Genomic DNA, 18,411 nt, shown 5'->3' on the forward strand with positions numbered 1-18,411 from the left:
CTTTAGAAAATTAGTATCTTCTTTTGAAAAGACAGAACGTCTCATTGCATCGCCGAGGGGGAAGCTACATCGGGGTAAGTGGGGAACCTTATGTTTAATCTAACTTCATGTGAATTACATTATATGTAATTAACATGAAATTTCATATGATTACTTTATACTATTGATACTATTGTATGCTACTATTTAAAACTATAATATATAATGATGTTCCGTATGTATGTTTTACATCTATATAGATGTAAGGAAATAGTATGTAATCATGTACTGAAATAATATTGTTTGGAGGCAAATAACATGAAAATTCCAGTCCTCAATTTCATGTAATTACATAATACTATAGACACTATTGTAAAATATTATTTGAAACTATTATATATAATGATGTATGTATGTTTTACATTTATATAATGATATAGATGTAAGGAATTAATGATACGTTATCATATACTGAAATAATGTTGTTTGGAGGCAAATTACATGAAAATTCCAGTCCTTAATTTCTTGTAATTACAATTATACTATTGATACTATTGTTTACTACTATCTAAAACTATTATATATAATGATATAGATAAGGAAATAATGATATGTAATCATATACTTAAACAATATTGTTTGGAGGCAAATTACAATTAATATCTATAAGGGAGGCTACAATTATCTGTAAGTGTATGTGTATGTGTCCTGCACATGTACACATATTCTCGGTTTTTATTTGGCTTTTGTTGTGACCCATGTATGTCCATATTCTGTTAGTATTTGAATTTGTAATTTATTTTGGAAAAACCAATAAAGAGAGAAAAAAAGTAGACGGGTCTGCCGATTGTGTGGCTTCTGTGGTAGTATTTGAGTTAGTCTATCACAAAATTTTGTTTATGTTATTATTTCTACTGTGTTCGTCCACTCTACTCATGCCCAACACATTTACCACATCTCAGAAATCAAAGTGAATCCAAATATTGGCTTTTTACCAGGTTAGTCGATTCTGACTTCGTCCGTGTCCAAGAGAAGGTACGATCTCATGGGGGATTTATAATTGACAGTATTCGCCGGACGTCGTCCGAGCCCCGTCCAATTTGTGACGGGGCAGATCTTTAGCGAAAAATACAGTCGACGCTCGGGCGATTTTGAAATTCGGCGAGCTTCGGGCGATCTACAAATTCGGCCGACGTTGGCATGAATTGTGACGCCGGCTTTAGCACAGTTTGGCAAAATCCATGATAAAGGTCATAATTTCTGTAACAATGGTATTTACACGCAGTAAACGGCTGTTGAGTTACGGTATCTGCAAACGAACACAGTATGCCATCACGGCTACATATTTGTATCAACCACGGCTGTTGAGTTACGGTATCTGTACAAGAACACTACGCCATCACGCCCACACATTTGCAACAGCCAAGGCTGTTGAGTTAAGGTAAGAACTACAGAAAGTAGTGCACCCAGAAGACGACACAGAACACCATGAACAGACCAGGAATGAGAACTCTTGTCGCACGGTCGATTTTTCTGGACAGACGCGGAGGGCGCGGTGTCCGTTGTGAAGGAGGCAGTGATGTGCCGGTCTGAGCGCCAGGCAGGTGGAACCTGACAGTCCGTTGAGGTGGGGGAGGGAGGTACTGCATCAGGTAGTGAGGACGGCAGAAACGGGCCCGTGGGATGCTGACTTTGGGTTGGACAAGCTGTTTCTTCCAGGTGTCCTGTATAAGGCAAAAAATGAGTTGCCATTTTTACCTCTCAGCTTTCTTCTGCTGTTGTTCAGCACTGAGAACTGTCATATACATCAGATCAGGTACCTTACTATACACCCCCTTTTCACTACAGGTTGCGAACGCTGAACGACCATAGATCGCTTAACGAATTTCACAGATAAAGAACGCATGTTAATGAGGCCCTGATATGCATGATTTATGTCTGATAATGTTCACCTTTACTTACCTTCCTAATGCCGCGAGAATGATATTCCCATCATTTACCAATATGGTACTGTAGTATTTTCTAATCAATTATGCAAATTAGTATGCAACTTAGGTAGCTATTTGCATTATTGACATCCATCGATATCTCTCTCTATTTCAGTTACATGTGTCACATGTTTGAGAGTCCCTTTATGAAATGCAGCGGACTCATAAACTTTCCTTACTAATCATGCAAATTAGCTATTGATTTGCATGATTTGTATTTGATTATGTAAAGCACCATCTGAGCTATCTACATACCAAACATCACGACGATCTGTCGACCACTTCTCAAGATATTCATGTCCAATGGTCAAAACAAAAACACCATTCAAAAAAAGCCGCTAAGGGGGCCAAACGTACACAACTTACTTCCTGCAAGGACATTATATAATGTCCTTGCTTCCTGTGGCATGAGCTATCTAACACACAAAAATCATGACCGTAGCACTTGCAGAACATGTGACCTCAAACTTTGAAGCTCCGCTGCAGTATCTTAGGTACCCGCTGGGAGGCCCATTATTGAACTTGACCTCCCTTTCTACAAATCCTATCCATACATTAAATATCATGCACAACCATCAACACCCTCCCGAGGTATGCTGTACACAAACAAACACACAAACATACACAGCTCGCTGTAGTACTGCACGAAGACGCCAGGTGAACCATCTTCTAACTTGACCTTCGGTCCCACAACCGCTACTCACATACCAAAAATTATCAAGATCCATCCACAGTCCATTCAGGTTTTTTGCCCACATAAAAACACGCAAACATACGCAGCCCGCTACAGTACTGTTTCCACAACCGCTACACACCTACCAAAAATCTTGAGGATACGTCTAAGGTTTCACGAGTTATGCTCGTGACATATATTCAGACCCACCTCACCACACCCCGTGAACATAACCTTCTCGGCGAATGTAATCAAGTGTCACACAAATTTTATTTTGGTCGATGTACGGTCGACCATCAGCGATCGCCGTCTGGTGGAAAGGGGCCCTTACGAAGCAATGAAATGCAATTGGAGCTATAAACAACAACAAACCTTTGATAACCTCGTGTAGTGAATGTAGTAGGCCACAGCTGTCTCCAGCAGTCCACAGAACACCGCCATCAGACAACCAGCCATCCACACGTCTATGGCACGGGTGTAAGATATCTAGCATACATTTAGATGAGCATCGATCAACGATTCCTATCATCAAATAATAAAACTAGTACAGATATGCCATTATTACACTGCTATGTTTACCACTAAGGCATTACACTATTTTCTCATTAATTATGCAAATTAGGTAATGATTTGTATTATTGACAGCCATCAATGGTCCTCTCAAACCAAATTACCTATGTAGTGCCAATATACAATTCAAACTCTACTACTGGACAAATTACGGATGTTACTTCCAGACATTTCGAATGGCATCCATCATTCTTCTTAAGCGTCACTAGTGTCTAATCTTCATCAACGTACCTATTTAATGAGTACGAGGATCCTGTCATTTAGCACAACGTCCTTGGAAGTTATGCAAATCTAGTTCTTACTTGCCTAATATCAACATACCATTACGTTTTTCTTCATCAAAGTTACACACAGGTCAAAATCCATTCATCCTTTCTTGACTTATTCTGTTTTAAAGTCTGCCGCTGAAACGCCCTTGCAGTTCCAAAGAAAGCTATGTATGCGCTACTAGAGAGCCCAGACTATGTCACTTAAGCTTCCTTCCCACACACAAGAGCTATTTACCTACCGAACATCGTGACCATGAATCATGAACACGAAGACGAGGCATCAAAACTATTGATGCAGTACGATGGAAAGCCATCGGGGGGCTCATAATCTAATAAATCAGTTTCTTCATTTTGGAAACACCTACCAACAAACAAAATATCCATCCACGACTTTTAGACTTATGGTGTCCACAGAACTACAAACACAGAGACACACACACCCGAAAGCCTAATCCTCTTGGCGAAGGTAGTAAGACAAAAGGACAAAATTTGTTGTTCATCAGCTATGAAATAGACTACATAATATTGTTAATGCCAATACTGAAACCGGTTTGGCTGATCTTGAAGGGGTACGTGAATGATGTTGAATACAAACCAATGTGAAACTTACAAACTCCATTGGCTGCTTCAAGTCTGCTCCCATCACGATTGTAAGCAAGGCAGACACGCCAAGATAGACCCGACCGATCACCGCGGGTGTCTGAAATCCCATCCACGGGCTCATCCAGGACAGCACGACGACCATGAGGGTGGGCACGAACGTCCTGAACACGTACAGCCAGATCCGCCGGGACAGGGTCAACTGGATCGTCAGGGTTGTGTACGTGTTAACCGCTGGAAGACCAAAGCCACGCGGTCAGATATCAGAATTATGATATCAGTGACTATGATAGATGGATTTAATGGATTTGTGTATGGGTGGGTGGATGGATGGATGGGTGGATGGACCTGAAATTCTGTCACTCTGATGCCAAATAAAAATACACTTACACGCGCAAGGGAAAAAAACGGCCGGATTCTTGAGCTTTTAAAAAAAAGAGCTCCTACTTGGCCCAGGGTCGCCGCAGATGTCGATGTTATGACTGCAGTCACCCACGTGGTGAGCACAATCGCCACACGTGGAACAGTTCAGCAGAGCCGACAGCATACAGTGTTCCACGTCATAGATACATGCCTCACGGAAATACGGGCAGGCGACATCTGTAGAGGCAAACCAACGTAGAATTTAGAAGAATGTACATTTGTAAGGAAACCAAAGGAACAATGTTTTCCCCCACACTATGGCGTGCCTAGTAACCATGATTTGACAGAAAAAGTTATTTTGGGCAAGACCGAGACGATGGTTTGTTGGTCTGTCTTACAGCCCTAGCCTGACTAAATCAAGCTTCTAACAGCTATTGTACCGGTCAGACCCATAGAAACCTGATGACCAATATGTAACACGAATTGGAGACATCCTAATCCTGTTAACTTGTGCATATGTGTAAATATGTCAGACTGAGAAAGCTCTATTACCATGGTGTTGGAGGGCTCAGAGGCTGTGATGACATAGTGACAGAGAATCCTGAGCTCCTATTGGACTCATTTTCATGTGATGGAAAGTCCTGAGCTCCTATTGGTGACTCTCTGAATGGACATGGTTCTCTCGAGTTATGTTAGGGTCACATTTCCAAACCGGGGCCCGGCCGGGCTGTTTGCGGGAACGTAAAATAAAAATTCATATCAAGAAATATACACAAATCATGCAATAAATAACAATGTTTACGTTTATGTCTTTTGTTGTCTTTTATGTCGTACTTATCGTTCCGACAAACAGCCCGGCCGGGCCCCGGTTAGGAAATGTAACCCTAGCATAAGAGGTGTATGGCTACAAGCTCTCGAGGAGGAGGACCAATATAAGCCCCCGACGGCCCCTGATCGTGTAACTCAGGCCATTGCAAGCCCCATCTAATTATGATAGCTATAAAAAACACTTTCTGCGTTCATCGGTATATTTCCTTGTCCCCCTTTATTACTCCGGGAAGGAGGATGACCTTCTGACGGGAGTATTAGAAATGCTTTTGTTTCATGTTCGATCCCGATCCCGTTGTCGCATTGATGTGTAACTTAGCAAATCGTTTGTTAGGTTGGGCGTGATGATGCACGATGTCTTTTTTACACCATAACTGCTTTTACCGTCAATGTAATGTCGTAATTGCACCCCTATGTTGCCACGCATATGGTACAGCCCTCCTACCCCGCCCACAATTTAGCATCGGGCAATGTCGTAAGCAGATATACATGTAGGGTGGTTTCTTTCGCTACTTGCTGTGGTCGATAAGTCACTGTTACATTGTAAAATAGACAGCGTGCATCACCACACGCAATCTGGCAAACGATATGCCAAGTTACATACCAATGCAGAAACCTACATAATGTTTATACTTTTTCATATCTACAGGACTTGCCCAGTACAACCATGTAGATATTTTGTGTATTGCAAAGTGAAAGCGGTCGTGGTGGCCAATTATCACATAGCTAGATGGCGTCGACGGATCAGAAGTCTCCATTGCCCATGTGTTATGGGGCCATAACACACCCGGGTCATAACACACCTCTTATGACGTCATAACACAACCGTTCCATTTTGTAGAGGGGGTATCTTTTTTATAAATCTTTTTCTTAACATTGTTTTAAAAAATCTTTATCGTCTTAAAATTCACAAAACCGTCTTAAAATACATAAAAAAGGAGCAATTTTCAATTCAAGTGAAATTTAAATGGAATGACTAAAAACAGTATTTTTCACACCCCCGTAAGTGGAACGACGAATTTCACCTTGTCCCGCCATTGGAACCAGTTCGAATTTTATTAGAGTCAGTTTTCGGGTCATGAGAAGCTGGGGAAGACACCCAGAAACATGCTGAAGGAGTTGAGGGTTGAGAAACTGACGCAAATTTGCGGAGAGGAGAGCGAAAATAGGTTTGGATTCCAGGCTAACGTATTTCCCCCAAGCTAATCTTGGCAGACAAAGAAATCGCCCATGAAGCCGCCGAAACCCTCCTCAACCCCAGGAAGGTATGTTCACGTTTCTGAGGGGATTTACTCGGCGAAAATTCAAAATATTGCCGGCAAAGTGATGTCGCCGTGTTCAAAACAAACGTGACATGCACTAAACACGCCCCCCCCCCCCCCTCCCCGTCACGTAAGCTCCCCAAACCGATGTGCTGGAATCGAAAAACTTACGGTCAAAATCGCCAAAACTCTTACAAGTTTCTACTCACAAGGATCTCAGCCCGATACGTGTTCGCTTCTGTGGGATTTTTTTCCGGCTTGAGCAAATATTATCCGGGGACACTACAAGCAAATGGGACGTAAACATGCACGATTGTTCTTACCACAGCCAACTAAGCGTTTAACAATCGGGCTTCAGGAATTGTGACAATTGAACATGAAATTTACAATTACTAGTATACCGCCCGATACGTGTCTACGTGTCCACAACAATAAGACAAGTTAACGCTTGTTTACATTGGATTATATGAAGATCATATGTACAATGGATTGATTTTACATGTATAGTATTAAAAAAAGAATCTACGTATTATACAGGGATTTGTCTCTCTTATATGGGTCAGTTTGGATAGGCTTTGTGATAATAACGTTAATGACCCGCCTGTTCCTCGGTGCATATGGTGTCATAACGCCTGGTCATGTGCTATACACCTCGGGGCGGGTCATTAACCCTTTATTATCCAACGGATGTTGTGTGTGTGGATTGTATTGTATTCGTGGGTAGTATGCCTTGTTTCCCTGTCAAATCAGGGTCTGTGACTTCGCACCTTATACAAACGATCCATTTCATGCATTTATCTTACAACTACCGATCAATAGTAAACGAAAATAATAAAACACCTTAGCCACATGTTCACACTATGAATACTTCACAGAGAATTGTGTCCTACGGACTCTTGTTCATTTAATGATTATCATATTAAAGCCTTGTCGGTTTCTTCCCTCCTCCTGTACATTCTTTTTGCCATACGAACGCTTTGTGCCCTATATTAGACTGCCCAGGCGCGTGCATGGTTGGCCATTTATACATGCCAGACAGGCCAGCCCGGCACGTGCACTTTCTTCTGTGGGCTCACATAGAAAATGCTGTCCGGTTGAAAAAAATGTTACAATGTAATTTGATATTTAACAATGTAAACGATGTGCTAAACCAATATGTAGTTTACCTTAAACGTTTATGTATTGCAATTAACTTGAAGGCCTGTTAAAAATGCCTTGCTTGCATAACACTTTGATGTCTCGGAGCGGGAGAGTCGCAAAGCATGACGATTTCTAGTCGCAGCGCACGTATCATGGTACGGACGCACGACGGTATGTTTTTTCCACGCAGCTATTTATGATTGATCGCTGTGTAAGAATGAGAATGGCCTGGACCAAACTTACCAGGATTGTAGTCTGTACTGTGGCGGCCGTGACAATGTAGATATTTTAACCAGGCGACAAAAGATTGTTGAGATACGGCTCTCGGAAAGTTTCTACTAGCAGCGCACGTATGGTACGGCGGGCGGGGGGGGGGGGGGGGGTTTGCGGAAAATGCTGCGCTGTCTACCTGGCCTAGCTAGCTGGCCTGTCTACCACGTCAGGCTACTTAGATCCCCCATTCATATCCCCACAAATGGTCAGACACTTTCTCAGTTGCTTCAATGTATAAGAAGAACTACAAAAATTACAATTACGTAAATTGGAGCTGACTTTAAAATCAGTTTATTCCATATCAAACTTCACGAAACTGAATAAAAATCAACATGCCACTTCAACTCAACCGATGACGAGTACCATTGTCCCAAACTGTTTATCTGCACACAACCATACTATACCAGTGCAGACTGACAGCTCTTGCACTCATTTCACAAACTATACTTCAACTATTTCATCCCCACCATAATGAGGTCGCATGGCCAGCTTTTTTTAGAAGCTCTTGTTTAGTTTTATGCATTTCTTTACTTCTCTTTGTGCTTTTGTCTAATGGTATATATATTGTGTGCAGTTTGCAAGAATTGTAGGAATTGCACAGGAATGTGAAAGTCCACGGGACGATAACTCAAGAATGCCTGGATGGATTGTCTCCATATTTGATAGGTGGGTAGGTCTTTGTGAGACCTTGAAATGATTGGATTTTGGGCTCCCTAGCGACTTTCTTTGGTACTGCCGGGAACCTTTGCTTTTGAAATCTCGTGTTTTGAACATGCTATGGACTTGTTTTTTTAGTGGCGGATAACTCTTTGTTGGGAAAATAGGTGCTGTAAATTTGGACCCCCTAGCGGCTATGTTGGAACTGCATCGGCTGATTTGTCTCAAACTTTTAAAGAGAATAACGCAAGAAGGGGCTGACGGAACATCATGATTTTTGGTATGTAGATAGCTTATGTGATTATTTACATAATCATATGCCAATTATGCAAATCATTATCTAATTCTTATAATTAATGAGGAAAGTTTATGAATCAGCTGCATGCCATTATAGGACTCTCAAACAAATGACATATGTAACTGAGAAAGAGATGAATATCGAAAGATATCAATTATGAAAATTAATAACTAATTTGCATAATCAAAGGCAAAATACTATAAATCCATAGTGGTAAATGATGGGGATTACAATATTTTTTTTGTGAAGACAAGACTTTGGACAACTTGTGGTATTTAGGTAGAGAAGGTGATCAACTGATATAATTTATGCAAGTGAGGTCCTCATTTGCATGTGGGCTAAAAAAACGAAAACATTAACAGAGACCACCCTTCGCCATGGCAACATCTTTTTATGTTGCAAGTCTTGTTCTTATTTTGTACGAATAGAAAAATGTAGGGGTGGTGATCACACTGTTAGCGGAATACATTGCATATACGTTTGAACCAGAGGTGCAAATTCACACAGACACTGCATTGTATTGAACGCTCACCGTTGCTATCATTGGCAAAGAAAGTGCTGTATGTTGATTCAATTGTCGTCCCCATCAACCTGAACTGCGACACAACATTGCTGGCGTCGGACGAGATGGGCGCACTTTTGCTTTGCGCTGATGATGCTAGTGTAAACCGCACTCCATTGTCTGCGATTTAAGATAGAAGAACTTTATTGCACGACAATTGTACATGGGACAAAGTATGGCAAGAATTCGTAAACGTAACACAAAGTAGAAGTATAGAATAAAACTTAACATCCTAATTACTAATACAATACAATAAGGCCTAGCATACGTTTTCGATATAGTATTAAAATCGATTTGGTTTAATCATTAGTTTTGGTATTTCTTTCTAATGTGAAAGCAGTCGTTTAGATATTTACCTATGTTCTATGTAAGATATAAAACATGATCATGTTGCAATGTAGGAGCCTTTGATTGTTTCGCAGTTTGATTGTTTTCTAGAACCAACCACAGTACCTCAATACCAAGAAATTAAAGGTCTCGTACTTCCATGAAATATGCCGACTTTTTGTGAATTTCTTAATGCCATAGCGATCACAGATATAGATGTTAGTGATACTCCCAATCCCTTAATCAATCCCAGCTATCTCCCTATCATAAGGGGTCATTCGTCGGAGCCGGCTGGCCAGCTGTCCATGGACTATACCACACTGCTTTCAGGAAGGGGGTGTCGACCTGTAAAGCTGTAATACCTGAAAATACTGCTAGAGCCCCCAAAATCACCATGTTTGGTCGGGACTTCATTAGCTGCTCAGTGTACCCATATACCTTCATCAAAATGACTTGAGTTATAGGTGCGAACATGCAAACACAACCGAAACAGCACCTCCGTCGGAGGTGAACCTTCTTCCCGGAGGTTTAAAAGATCAAAAAGCACAGCAAACCTACACGCGTGTAATTGAACGGGGCATTCCTGGTCATCGAATGGGTACTCATGTAAGTCCAGATTGCATCGTACCTTGAGCACCTTTCTGCAATGATGTAAAACAAAACGAAAACATGAGTTGAAGAATCTGCAGGCTCAAATAAGCAAAATCATAATCTAGCTAAATCAAACTTCTTGCAGCCATTGCACTGGTCAGTCCCCTATAGAAACTGATGAACTTGATTACCAACACCTCTAAGACGCAAGAATTGGAGACATCCTAACCCTGTTAATTTGTGTATATGTGTTAACAGGAGTATTGTCAGACCGGGGCGTCTATATTACCATGGTGCTGGAGGCTTTGATGACTGGTTTCTATTGTGACAGAGAATCCGGAGCTACTATTGGACTAGTTTCCATAGTGATAAAGAATCCTGAGCTCCTGCAGTGGCAGTTCTTGGAATGGGAATGGTTCTCTCAAGGAGGTCAAAGTAGGTTCTCTCGAGTCCCCCCGCCGGACTCCGAATCACTTTAACTCTGACTTAGGGTTTCCCCCTGGATAATGGACTTTTTGACTTTTCATTGTTTTCTCATTAACAGATTAAGAAAGAACTGTACCTGAACTGAATATTGACAGCTGGTCAAGAAAGAATTCTAAATCTGATTTTTTTTACCAAATAGATGACGTCATCAAATTTTATTGCCCTTTATATGATTTTTTTCAAAGCTAAAATACAGCACTTTGGTACATAACACTGCAATGAAACTATGTTTTTCATGTGCATAATGATCAAAGCTACAAACGTTGTTTCGCACAAATTGATATCTACTTATCATCTATAGTTATTGAAATTAATAATTTTTACCTTAAAAAAATCATTTTCTAATAACTATGGCCACTTCATAGATATCAATTTGTGCGAAACTACGTTTGTAGCTTTGATCATTATTTGTGACCTTAGCATAATACACAGGCTAAGGAAAATCAGGGCACTCACAAAACGATTTAATCTTTACACTTGACATACTTACGTCATCTCAAAAAAGACGAATCCCGAACTGTGTAGCCACATCTTCAATGACACGTCCACCTCATCGATGACGCCGGAACTTCCCACTCTCGGCTTGATGATCCCCTCAGTTCTCCTGACCTTTGTTTATTCAAATGAGGAAGATATAAAACTGACAAAATGTAATAAACTTCATTAATGTGCAAAAAGCAAATAATGCGATATAACGAAAAAAAATTAAAGGCGCATGTCTGAATTCCCCACCCGATGGCGAAATACGTAATACTGTACTTCAAACATGTGACATTATGAAACTGAGAAAGAGAGGAATGTCGATAGATATCAAGTATGCGAATGAAGGCCTGATTTCAATAATAAGACATTAGAAGAAAATCAGGAATTGAAGCGTTTTGTAGTAATGAACAATTGGGGGCGATAGACATGATTTTGTAATTTACAGAAGATGAAAACAGTGGCTTCCTCAAAGTAAAAAGATAAATTTGGGCATTTTCAGAACGTGCTAAAATAATTTATTGTGTATCTAAGGAGCCATGGCCATAGTTTGCCGAGGAGAGGTAACCGTTCATTCAAGGAGCCCGAAGCAATTTCAGAACATTAAAACCGGAAATATTCTGGATAAATATGGCAATCTGTATCATAACATTTACTTGCTCATATCAACACATTTCTATCATGATTATGTACTTCGGGGGTTTAAAAAGAGCACAGAAACAAGCCACACAAGTGGTCCTTTATATATTGGAACCACCAAAAAATCTGCGCCCAGATTTTCAATTAGTTCTTACCACACGATGACATCGCATCCCTGCTCCATGACGGTCGATATGCAATGGGATAGAAAATTGAATTTGAAAACCCTACTTCTAACGTTCTGAAATTGCTTTGGGCTCCTTTAATGTAAGTAGGGCAATGGGGTAAATAATCCTGACCTTGTTACCGAACATCAGGGCAGGAGACCAGACGAGGCTCGAGGAGACAGGCATCCAGCCTGACGGCACGGCCCCTGTCAGACGTTCATCAGCCCAGGCTAGATTGTAGTTAACCGTCATGGATAGATTCTGGAAACAGACGGGGGTGTTATTGGTCATCATAATGTGGACAACATTTTCAGATTACTAAGTATGACAACAGGCATCTGTTGGCAGTGAGTACCTATACTATGATTAAAATCGATCAAAATCATTTACTTTGCCTCTTCGATATCTCTTCAATTGAAATCTGCTTTACTTTATGCATAGGATGCTAGTTTAGAATTGCATTTTTTTTCTGTTTCATTCATTTACGTATGCTTGTAACTCAAATTGACACTTTGTTAGTTTATGTTATTTATGTAGTTGGTGGCCAGAATGTTTATGTGGCGTCGTGTGGCGTAAGTGGTAGAGGGCGCAGCTGTCAAACAATGGGACCCGGGATCGATCCCGGGTTGTGCCCAGAGACATGTCCGAACTTGCGCCCCGTCGTTGTGCCATTGGGAAAGGCACTTTACACGTATTTCCCCCCTCGGTTAGAGGTACAAGTCTCCAACGGCAGTTGTCTTCAACTGGCGGACGAGAGCAGCGCCAGGCGGGCCGCCATAATCAAGGCGGACCTCGAGCGTAACAGTCATCCGGCAGCTCGCTGCAAGCATCCCAACCAGAACCAGCACGTCTCCCTCGAATTGGTGGCGCTGCAGAAGACGGATGCTCAAAGTATGTGGGTGTCGGATTCGCAACCTGCCATCCACCCTAAACAAATCCACGCGAAGGCTACCGTGTCAACCCTCCTCACTCAGGTGTAGGAACTGACACGGTCATTATGCTCATATTTCATTTCGTGAGTCAGTCATTACAAATATTGTGAGTCACTCACTGCACGTGCATTGTATGACGTGAGTTACTCATAGACATGAATATTGCATATCGCAATCACATACAACTATGGTATATATCGAGAGAGAAATACTCACGACACTCGTGTATAATATAGAATATTATGTGTAATGAGTGACTCGCGAAATGTAACGTTGGGTAACATAAATTCGCGGGGTACTTAAATTCGCGATTTTTCGAAAACGGCGTATTTAGGGATATGTGCTACATGCAAAATCAGTTATAACGCCAGCAATGCAAAGCAGATAGACTAACGTATTCAGAACACTGGCTGAAAAGCTTCGATAACCATGCATTAGAAGTTGGCGACGTCAAAAACTCTCCGTCCCTTATTGACAGAGTCTGGGGGCTTCGTGGGAGAATCACCCAGCACGGTTGTTCGCTGGTTTATAAGACAAATGTCACATCTCCTGCCTGCTAAACACAATTATTTATAAGACAACTTATTACAATCTCTTTTGCTAACCTGCAACTGGATTCTAAGTGTGATCAATCATCAAAACTCCTCTCTGTTGCTACAACCTACGGCACGTGTATTTTCCCGCCGCCATATTGTTAACCAGAATCCTGTTGTCAAGCAGACGACAAAGGTTTGTGAGGAACACTTTTTTGTCTAAATGCTGCGTGTGATAGTGGACTCAGGAAGATATTTTCCTCAAAGTTTGCTCCTAACACAACAAGGAACACATGGACATAGTAGTATTACCATTGCTACGGCATCCAGCTAACTTTCCATGAATAATGTAACGTTACACGTTGCCCGATGATGACGATGGGCCGACTTTGAGTGAAGTTCTACCGACTCAACACACGGGTTGTTCCCGAACTGGCCTGATGTGTGCGGTACGGCCGTTTTTTCGTGTATTTTTTTTCCTTGGACACGTCTATATCCATAGCACTCTCCTCAAGCCAAGGATGGAACGAATAGCTGCTGTATAAAATGTGATTAGCGGTAAGATATTCAAGACGAATCTTCTCTCCCGAATTAATGTGCCCCCCTGTCCGACAGCACCGTTATTGTGCGTGCGGCGGACGGTAGTTTCAAGTTGAAATATTATGGTGTCAGCACGACTAGAGACAAAATCTACCATATATATGATTAGTGCAAAGATAGTACATGATACTGACAGAATTATAGAAAAAAAGGATGGTTTATTGTTCTGCTAGATTGATTTCAGTCAACCATTATCGGAAAAATCCCGAATTTATGTTACCCGACGTTAATGCACTCAGGCATCACATCGAAAATTTTATGTCTCCTGCTAGTGGTCGACCAAAATAAAGGCTAGGGTTGGTTGGTTGGTTGGTTGGTTGGTTGGTTGGTTGGTTGGTTGGTTGGTTGGTTGGTTGGTTGGTTGGTTGGTTGGGTAACCGGAAACACGGCTTTTCCCCCCTAGGACTAGCCCTGTCCACCCTAAAACCCCCTTTTCACTATAGGATGCGAATGCTTCGGGCGACGACCGCGCTGCGAGCTAAAAGTTGACAGTGCTCAACGGATTTCATAGATTAAAACTAGAAAGGCAATATTTGCGAGAGCAAATACAACATATTTGATCCATTTCCCTCCCCACATTCACAAAAAATTGACTTTTTTCAACCCAAGTCCAGAATCGAATTTTAACAAATCTTCCCAGCATACAAGAATGGACTCTTCCAGCGGCGAATGGACCAACAAATATCATACAAATTTCAGAATGTAAACAACTACAACCTTGCCAAAGATTTCTTCTGCGGAAGAATTTCCGCAATCTGTGGTCCATAAGATTTTGAATTACGCAGCGGACAGCTCTTCGGAACCAACTCAAGTTGTGCAAAAAAAATATGCTGGACACACTGTAAATTTCTGATGCTTTTTCCATACTGTAATACTGACACATACAGTACCAGTGATACCACAATTACAAAAAAAACAACCACTTGCAGGGAGATGAGCATTTGTGTACTCTTGGTGTACTCTTAGCGAAAACAAGAAAACAAGCCATCGCTATATATATATATATATATATATATATATGTATATATATATATATATATATATATATATATATATATATATATATATATATATATATATATATATATATATATATATATATGTATGTATGTATGTATGTATGTATATACATACATACATACATACATACATACATACATACATATATATATGTATGTATGTATGTATGTATGTATGTATATATATATATACATATATATATATATATATATATATATATATATATATATACAGAGAGGAATATAAACCATAACATTTATGATAGAAACACGACAAGAAAAGTTTTCTTCATGCAGGCGTAAATTTTGAACCTTCTCAATTGAACATAACTTCAGTATGAAACAGTATTTACATCACAAGGACGGGAGTCTGGAGGCAGTGAAGTTGTTTTAACCACTAATGCTTATCTCTATGGTAAGAGTTAGTGCTCCTAATTGGATTGACTATTTCAACCAATCAGATCCAGTTTTAAAAATGCATGAGCGTTTTGTAAGGTGCTCTCTCATTGGCTGACCGAATTAGTCCACCTGACAATGTTACCATGTATGGCAATCAAAAAATCGTATTTTGAAGTGGTTTATGCCAGAAATACGAACATAGTTCTTTGAGCATTTGTTCTATGTAAAGTAACATGACCTATTTACGTGCATTAGCAGTTTACGTCCATTTTGGGTCATGTTCACATGTCGCGGTGCATTATGCCAAAACCTGTTCTCATGAGCAACAAAGAACGCCATAAGTATGATCCTTAGCCATCTCTCTCTTTTATACAAAACAATGCAAGTTTAGGTCCAGCGACATAACAGAATAAACACCTGAACCAGTAACAACAAGTTGCACGGAAGCGTCATGCATGACGTATTTCATATGTAATTCGACACCGCGTACTTCATCATGTTTTTCTAACTTACACGATAGCTAGTTTCTTTTAAACGTAGCTGACGTTAAACCTTTCTTTAACATTCAGACTATCTATGGTGATTCTAGGTTTGAAACTCTTACCAGTTTTAGGAAGGTTCGATACAACCTAGCGACCCCCGCTCAGATGATACATTTTTGCACGGCATAGCATCATGGCCATGCGTTTATCACGTGAACGCCACGTGCTGCAGATGTCGGGGAAATTCACAACACAAACATTGTTTTCTTCCATCGCGTCAGGCAAGCGGAGGGACAAACATAGTGACTTAACTGTCATTTGTCTGTAGACTACTTTCGACAGTTACTGTGCATTTTTTCTGGTCTATGTTCTTCGAGCATAGCGCCAGAAGGGAAAAGACTGAAGTGGACGATAATGGGTAAGCCTAGCACAATTCTACATCATATACCCCAGTACAAATACATGCTCGCACAGCGTTAAACAGGCGGAGAAAACTTACAGACCATGCATTTTTCTTGTTAGAAGAGCTTATATTTCTGCCCATTGGTTTAACATTTGGCTCTGCCCGCGTGTTTTTTTTTAAAGATAAATAACGTTTTGAATAAATCGGACGTTAATTGGTCATATAACGTTACCCCCATAGCAAATTTCAGGTCATTCAGCTGTAATTAAAGAGCACAGGAGGCCCAAATATTCAGTTATGGTCTGAATATGGCAAAAAAACTCAATAAAATCATTTTAAAGCCCCATATCAAGAAAAAGAAGGAAAAAACGTCCGGGGTATTTGCCCACTCAACCTTTGTGCCCAATTTCAGGTCATTTGGCCAAAAAATGACAGTGATGAACCTATTTGAAGATTTGACAGGAAAAGAAGGCGAAGAAGAAACATGAGAGAAAACAATATATTGCATCCATATAACGGATGAAATATAAAAACGAATCTTGTTACGCTTTGTGTGTTTTGTTGTCTTTTCAGTCATACTTTTACATTTTGCATGATATTTCAATTATGAAGTCAAAGGTTGCACAAATTCAATTAAGGTTGCAGTGACGTCACAGCTCGATCTCCGTTTAGTGGAATTGGGGCCCTAGCGACCGCCTGTGGGAGCACCAAATATTTGACAAATCGCTCAACGAATGTTATACTGAAAATTATGAAATGCAATTGTGGTCGCTCTGTGGTCGCTCAGCTATCGCCATCTACTTCAAGGGGCCAGTTTAGAATTCATAGATCAAAATACGTTTATATGAATGCAGTCATTCTGGCGAGCTTAACAATTAATATTCGTCCATTACCATTGGATCAACAACACAAAAGCAAAGGAATTCTCCGAAGTAAGATGAACCATACCGCACTCTCCTCTGAAAGCCAATCAACTCGTTTAATGTAGACGCCTGTTGCAACGTCCATCCATGCACCTGATAAGAGGTACCAGAGTTAGAGTTAACTACGTACTGATATCAATACGAGACAGTATAGAAACATAAATCACATAAGAGCAGATTCTGTCCTCTATATATATGGCCTCCGTCGGTCAGTATTGACCATGGTAAAATCCTAATTCACAACAGCCCTACAGCATCGACTATGGCTAAACAGCGTTACTTTGAACTTCATTGACCAAAGCTATTATAAACAAATATTTATCTGAAGCAGGCAGTAGACCAGTAGGTACCCATCTCGGTAACAAGGCTGTTGTAGTGCCTTTTTTTAACATGCATTCCATTTACGTCCCTTCCGAAAGACGAATGCAGCTCCAACCAGGATGCCCTTCCCCGGATTCGAACCTGGGTCTCCCAGTTACCAACTAAGTGTGATCAAGTGTGGGCTGCTTCCAATTGAGCTACCTGGGCATCCAAACAAACACTGCATACAGGATGCGTTTCTCATCAATTCTGTTTGTTTGTCTATTTTGTTTGTTTCTTTGTTTCTTTGTTTCTTTGTTTCTTTGTTTCTTTGTTTCTTTGTTTGTTTGCTTGTTTGTTTGCTTGTTTGTTTGTTTGTTTTCTACCATCTTTCCGAGGACTCTCGTTCTTGTCGTATCCAGGAGGCAGGGCCTCGCCACTCTTCCACTCCAGGAAGTCTTCCCAGCTAGCGGAGTCCGTGACACCAATGCCACCGGAGGCGAACGCAGCAGCCATGTCTTTTGCTGATATGGGTGTAGTTGTGGGAGGGCGTGGGGTTGTTGTCGGTGGTGCTGTTGTTGTAGGAGGCTTATAACAGATAGACTCCTCTTGTATTTTCCCTAAAACAAATGCCGATTGAACGGAATGATAAAAGGATAACAAAGTGC

The 18,411-nt window shown here is 40.8% G+C and overlaps 1 protein-coding gene across 1 annotated transcript in view; it reads right to left on the minus strand.

Annotated features, from left to right (window-relative positions):
• Window positions 1-219: 219 nt before the first annotated feature.
• The window catches only part of LOC136427436 (glycine receptor subunit alphaZ1-like), a 33,686-nt gene continuing 15,494 nt past the window's right edge, over window positions 220-18,411 (minus strand). The window contains exons 4-13 of the mRNA XM_066416288.1: window positions 18,130-18,363; window positions 17,469-17,536; window positions 12,285-12,413; window positions 11,357-11,475; window positions 10,348-10,430; window positions 9,433-9,582; window positions 4,527-4,679; window positions 4,090-4,313; window positions 3,013-3,126; window positions 220-1,703 (exon numbers count right to left, since the gene is read on the minus strand). Of these exons, the coding sequence (XP_066272385.1) occupies window positions 1,428-1,703; window positions 3,013-3,126; window positions 4,090-4,313; window positions 4,527-4,679; window positions 9,433-9,582; window positions 10,348-10,430; window positions 11,357-11,475; window positions 12,285-12,413; window positions 17,469-17,536; window positions 18,130-18,363 (1,550 nt within the window). The 3' untranslated portion in view covers window positions 220-1,427. The remainder of the gene's footprint in view (window positions 1,704-3,012; window positions 3,127-4,089; window positions 4,314-4,526; window positions 4,680-9,432; window positions 9,583-10,347; window positions 10,431-11,356; window positions 11,476-12,284; window positions 12,414-17,468; window positions 17,537-18,129; window positions 18,364-18,411) is intronic.

This window comes from Branchiostoma lanceolatum, chromosome 2, assembly GCF_035083965.1.
Source record: "Branchiostoma lanceolatum isolate klBraLanc5 chromosome 2, klBraLanc5.hap2, whole genome shotgun sequence".
NCBI lineage: Eukaryota > Metazoa > Chordata > Leptocardii > Amphioxiformes > Branchiostomatidae > Branchiostoma > Branchiostoma lanceolatum.